Here is a 6,961-nt window from a genome sequence, read left to right on the forward strand (position 1 = left end):
GGCAAACACTTGGAAAATGCAATGTGATGTAGTAAAACGCAAAGGTCCAAGAAGCAGGCATAATGAACATTAATTTTAAATACAAGATGGGGAACAAAGATGTTCAAAAAACAATTCCTCAAAAGGACTTAGGGATTTACATTGACATAACATTCTCATCCACCAGGCAATGTATAGTAGTATTAAAATGGCAAATCAAATGTCAGATTATGTTGTAACAAGTTAGAAAATGTATGCAAGGTGTAACATTCAGGTGCATTCAGGTTCTTGTTTAACTGATTTTAAAGTTTTTTGTTATTTCTAAGTCTCAGTTATTACATATTTCTTTATTAAATATTTAAGAGTGAGTCCAATTCATAAATAACAGTGATAACATAAAGCAATTACATGTGGTAGTAGACTACATTAAAAACTGCTTTTTAACATTACTTTCAAAGTTCATGTAGTTATACCACACCCCAAACAGACTTGTAGCGTCTCCATAGCTTTGACAGACAGCAGAACAGCAGTAATGGCGATGTTATTGGTCTGACTAAATGAACGTCACATTTCTTAAACTTAACATTTTTAAAAGACATAACTAAGGAAGAGTTAAAATCTGTTTAAGTCTCAACATAAAACTGTTGGACCAAGATAAAGAGCAAGCCTAGAGCTTTGCGAATAAATTTTAGTGCCAGAGAAATACCGAATCTTTATAATGTGAAGATGATGCAGCAATGAGTTGTGGTTGTAGTATGATAAAGTTAATCTATCACATGTCTTTGTATTCAATAGTGAACAACATACTTGAAGACGGAAGTAAAAACCAAGGGAAAGTTCACTTAAGATGGAGGCCAGAAAGCACTTCTTTACGTAAAAAGTTTTGGAACTCTGGAACAAATAACCAAGTCATCTTATGGAAATGGGAACTTTCACAGCTTTTAAAAATTAACTAGATGAGATATAGGGAAAATGTAGCTATTAGATAACTAACTAAGGTAGAGCCCTGGATGGTCAAATCTTGTGTGTTAAACTTCTTATACTATTACAACATAAGTTCCTCAGTATGAAAAATGATAAAGTTACAGTTTGAATATATAATATTTATTGCATAATCAATATGAACAGAAAAGCACAGTCTGTCATTACTCAGTAAGTAATATATACTACAAAGGTGTTTTTTAAAAATGCTAAGCATCAAAACTGCACACTATTCAGTTATCTCAGCAACACAAAACAACAGCAGAGTGAAAATAAATGGCTGTTTAAAAAACTGACGGAAACGTAACATTAAAACCACTATGGATTTAATGAAACACTCTGCAATAAACAGTAAAATAAAACACACATTTAAAAATGAAATTGCAAAACTAAAAAAATAAATAAATAAATAAATTGTACAGAACTAAGGGTTCTTAAAAATCTAGTGAACTGCCAAACACCTAAGCCTCTATACTTACAGAGCCATCTTTATCATCTTCAAGATCAACTGTACTCAGCCTTCCGATGCGGAAGATATCTGAACTTGAAAACTGAAAATAAATGCATAAACACATAAATAAACAAAATTAAAATAATAAAATAAAAACAGAACATAAAAGTGAAATTATCCATAGAAATAAAATCATAAGCCATGCGTTTGTCTGTTCACTAATCATGCAAAAAAATGGTTGATCCAATTTTCACAAAATTCTGCACATGCCTTACAAGTTAGTCCGACTTGAAACATAGGCTATGTGTCATATCAGGCAAAGGGGTTATACTGTAAGAGAAGCAACCCAAAAACCAGTAGGAAATGTAATCCCTGCATCACACATTTGGAAGCGGGATTACACTACAGTTGATGGAGGACAACATTTCTACTGGTCAAAACAAAATCTTAAAGACCACAGGTATATATGGCATTTTCTTCTCAACTAGTACAGATATCAGTTTCCTTGTCTCGCTGGATCGTGGAGTTTGTCTAAGAGTACATCTTTTTGTCTCATCATGGATTGTGTTTAGTCATGCTGAATTTTGAAAAGAAAGTGTTTCTCCAATCATCTATACGAGCAAAACTGGGTACTTTGGCTAGTTCAAAATAAATAATTTAAAGTTGAATTAAACAAAACTAAATTTTAAGGAAATCACATTTAAACTGTTTTGCTATAATGTAGAATGCACTAAAATACTACTGAAATCAAAACTCTATAATAGGTAATAGGTAACAAAGTATGCTGCAATACTGTCAATGGATGGGATGATAATAAATCCGCTTGACTTCAGATAGCCTGCTGTTTTTCTAGAAACTCCTAAAAGAAAATGTTGTGCTTAATTACTGTACTAAGCTAACCCCTAGAAGAATAAAAGAAAATTGATGCTACTCTTAACGCCCCTTAAAACCTTGTTGGGCTCCATCATCCAATCGAATGGGTTCTCTTATCAGTGCTATGCCGATGATACACAGCTGTACTTTTCATTCCCCCTGGAGGACAATACAGTATCGGCTAGAGTCTCTGCATGTGTTACTGATATCTCAACTTCGATGAAAGGCCACCACCTACAGCTCAACCTGGCAAAAAACGTGCTTCTTATGATCCTATCCAGCCATTCTGTTTAACTGCCCATCTCTGTACAGCTTAGCTCACTACCGCTAACACCCACCAGGTCAGTTTGCCATCTTAGGCTGGTGATTGATGAGCAGCTATCTTTTTCTAACCACATTCCTACTGCTTCTCATTTATGAAGGTTTGTGCAGTACAACATCCGCAAGATCAAACCTTTTCTGTAGTATGCAGCACACATCTGGTCCAGGCTTTGGTCTTGTTGCGTCTGGACTACTAAAACTCACTTCTGGCAGGAGTACCCACATGTGCTATCAAGCAACTGCAGATGATCCAGAACGTATTGGACCATCTTGTATTTAACCAGCCGAGATGAGCAAATGCCACTTCTCTCCTCAGGTTGCTACATTGGCTCCTTGTACCAGCATGCATCAAGCTCAAATCCCTGATGCTTCCCTACAGAGTAGTCAATGGGTCAGCACCGAAGTATATGGAGACACTGGTGAAGTGCTATGCTCCTTATCGTCCACTCATGTCTGCCAGGGAATAGCATCTGATGATGCAACCTTTACATGGCATCAAGTCTTAATCCATACTCTTTTCGTGTGTGGTTTTGAATTGGTGGAATGGGCTGCTCATCTCCAGCCATAGTGCTGACTCCCTCAATGTATTCCAGAAGCAATCGAAGACCCGTCTGTTTTGTGTATATGTCTAATTGAAAAGAAATAAAAAACTTTGCACTGCAATATTTTATATTCTTGGCTACTTAAGTGTAATTGCTTTATTGATCATAAATATTTGATTTATTACAATTTTTCACTTGCGCCAATCAACTTTTGTTACCTGTCCTATTACACGTGCTGAAAAAACAGGCCCCAGCCTAATGTTACTCAATTGTTTACCTCTTTTGTAAATCGCTTTAGATAAAAGCGTCTGTTAGGTAAATAAACATAAATGTAATGCTAGACAACTAACTATGCCATAGACTTGCTATACCATGATACTCATAGTGAATGCTGATTTTATTCTCCACATTCAGAGATAACACTTACTCTATATGGAATCTATCAGTCCAAACATATTAAAATGGCTTCAAAAGTACTGCAAGATTTTATTAGTTATAAAAAAAAGTTTAAAATATTATAAAAGTACAATTTCAAAAAAAAAGAAAATACATCAAAAGTACTAAAATATCATGACAAGGATTCTTTGGACTTCTCTCTTTAGTTACTTTTCTCAACAGATAAACTGACAACATACAACAGGCTTAACTCCCCTCTGCACAAATCAAACCAGCGTTCAAGGGCTGCATGGTGGCAAAATTATACCGGCCACCATATAACACTGTCCCTCTGAATTAGTGTTGGATTGCTACTAAAAGTTTGACTTTAGCATTGATACCAGCTTACGGCTCTCAGTACCATTACCAAAATGGTCCCCAACCAAATAACAGATTACTATAGCCTCTATAATGCACCACACAATTGCTAACCTCCCTGGGGTACTGCACCATCGCATCCCACTACACATCACTTCCCTCTTGATAGCCAAGAAGTCGAGATTGCATCAAAGCAATCGGTCCTCTGTGAACTCTTGATTACGATAAAGCATTTGTGGGTCAGGGGCGATACACAGTGAAAACAAGACCACATTCTTTGAAAGATCACCAACAAACAGCAACTTTAACTATTTTTTTTTAATAAAATATGTATTCTGTATTTCTCATTACAAGCCACTTAGGTCACTACCAAAATGAAATAAAATAATTAGCCCACATTTTAAACATCATAAGTTGCAACCAACTATCCAGTTAAACATACAACAAATATTATTTATATGTGTAAAATGCTCCAAAGGCTTTATCTTGACTGGTATATAAATTGATATGGCTTAACTACAAGTGAAAAGATATACTTTTTTTTTGTAAAAACATCTTACTCTTTTTTCCATTTCCTTGGACCTGTGAATGGACCACATAGTTTTCTCCAAATGACAAGGCCTGAGTCAGCCTTCATTGGAAAATTAAAATTATGTTTTTAATAAGCCAATGTATGACACACAAATTCTAATAGAGTCAACTTCTCATTTCTATTAGTGAACACTAGACGGACTGCACACCCTACATTAAAGATAAATTTAGATTATCAATAACTTTGTCAATTTAGTTTCAAATCAGATTCTGAGAAATGGCATTGTGTATTCTGCCATTGTGTATGACATTAGCCAGGTAGTGTTTTTGAGAGTACTGGATAGGTGTTAATTGACTTCCATATACCTTTTCCTTTACTCATAGACAAACTTTTACAGGAGAAATATTTGACTTATCAATTTACTGCTTAAGTTCACCATCACCTACATGCTTACTAAAGTCTAGTGTAAATCTCATACCTAGTCTCAACACTCAGTTTTTGCAGTAAGCACTAAAGACTTACCACCCCCAATGGCCTACAAAAACCAAAACCACAATACTGTTGATTCAGACCTCACCAAGGACTCAGTGGGGATGTTTTCAATATGTAAAATGTACACCAACTGCAGCCATTTCTAAAAAGTGTGGCTTACAAAATGACCCTTCATCCTCCACCTGTAAAAAGGTTTGGAGTGCAAAATAATAGCACTCCAAATAACTCCACTCAATATTTTATATGTATGAACTTTGCATATTTAGGATAATCAACTACTCTTCAAGCGAGAAGCAAAACAAGTCAAATATTGGACATGCACACACAGACGGACGGACGGATAGACAATTTGGCCTGGTCTGCTCAGAATATTAATTCTTCTCTGATATGCGAGAATGACTTCCATATCTAAAAGAACATATAAATAGTCTCACAAACTACACATTTAAAAAATCTCACTAGAATGTTTGTCTTCCTGTTGCCGTAATGCACTGGGTGGCAAATGATGAACCTACTAACCCTGGTTACCTAATAGCAAAAATCCATTTTTTCGACAAGTGAAGTAGCAGTTCCCTTTTACAGTTTCCATATCAGCCTCAGTCTCTGAAGCAATGTTCCTCATAAGAATGCAAATAAAGGTCTCTCTGATATTAAAGAGTAATGAAAGGTTTCTTTCTTCTATCTTTACATTTATGTGAAATTTTAATTAAAGTTGGACATTGCATATAAACAAGCAGAGTTCATTGATGGTTGTCTGCAGATAATAAATTACCTGCTGAGTCAAGAGGGATAGAACAATTAGTACAACTTTCCAGTATTTGGGTGAGGTCTTACGAAAAAACAAAGAGCTAAAAATTTTAAAATGTTTTACGAATACAAATACCAATCGGATAAAGATGCCAAATGTCAGAGATATAAACATGATAAATATCCCTGTGAAATTAATATTTTAATAATAAAAGCTCGTAAAGCAGCACATTACACATATGGTGCTGAACACTGATAAATCACCTGACAATGAAAGACCTCTAAAAAACATTCAAGTTTACAAAGGGGCTAGTCATCAGATGCCGGAACCTTACCAATCATCTGATTTAAAAAATCCTTCCAGATATTTAAGTATTCCTCATTCGTGGACACATGAATCAGGGTCCTATAGTTTCAAACTACTGACCTCCGACCTCACTTGAGGCTCAAAGAAGTCAGAAGACAACTAGATCTCTTTTATCGAGTTCGCTCAGGGCAGTTTTTATTTTTAACTTTATTTAAGCAAAGATCCAACCCGACCTCAAATGGGATAAAGGAGTATATTTCTAGGTGTCCTCAACGTACCATGCTATCTCGATCATTTTACCATGTTCAGTTGTGCATAGGTTTCAGGATATGCTTTTTTTTATTATTTTTAAAAAATGTTTAATCGCACCACTTTGCATTTACCACGGTAGACGTACGAGAAGCCTTTTTTTCACACCTATTCGGTTTTTTTGCATGCTCACCCAGTCTTCCCCTTTCTATTCTTACCTGTCTGCTAGTGCCGTTCAAAAGCGGGGTGCGCTCGGCGACTCCGTGGTCATCTTCCCGACTGGACCACGACACCTTCTTCATTATGTTGGACATGTTACCTAGAGGTAGGACCTCGGTTCCTCCGTCCTTCTCTGCCACCGTTACTGTTTCAAACTTATGTCATTGGCAAATGCCGAACAAACCACTTCTGTGTTTTCCTCTTCTTTTTTCACGATGACTTAAAGACTCTCAGCTTCAGGAATCCCGTGACGCGAAAATACGGCATGTCGGAAGGACAAAAATCACAGTAGCGTATCCCGAAGAGCAGGATTATGGGAAACGTAGTGTTGCGCAAGGTTTTTGTTCGCTAACTCCTTATGATGTCATAGACAAGATTATTCGGCTACACTGAAAACAAAGTAAAAACATTTTGTGGAATGATAAAATGAAAACGTTAGAGCAAATTTATAAAGTGTGTAAAATCAAGCACATCTACATAACTAAGCAGAGCTAAAGCTACCATAAAAAGGAAGT

At 36.0% G+C, this 6,961-nt stretch overlaps 1 protein-coding gene across 1 annotated transcript in view; it reads right to left on the reverse strand.

The window, feature by feature from the left end:
- clcn7 (chloride channel 7) overlaps positions 1-6,719 on the reverse strand; it is a 44,905-nt gene extending 38,186 nt beyond the window's left edge. Inside the window, exons 1-2 of the mRNA XM_039774986.1 lie at positions 6,446-6,719; positions 1,440-1,511 (exon numbers count right to left, since the gene is read on the reverse strand). Coding sequence (XP_039630920.1) covers positions 1,440-1,511; positions 6,446-6,541 — 168 coding nt within the window. The 5' untranslated portion in view covers positions 6,542-6,719. The remainder of the gene's footprint in view (positions 1-1,439; positions 1,512-6,445) is intronic.
- Positions 6,720-6,961: the final 242 nt, after the last annotated feature.

The sequence above is a fragment of the Polypterus senegalus genome, chromosome 13 (assembly GCF_016835505.1).
Source record: "Polypterus senegalus isolate Bchr_013 chromosome 13, ASM1683550v1, whole genome shotgun sequence".
Lineage (NCBI taxonomy): Eukaryota > Metazoa > Chordata > Cladistia > Polypteriformes > Polypteridae > Polypterus > Polypterus senegalus.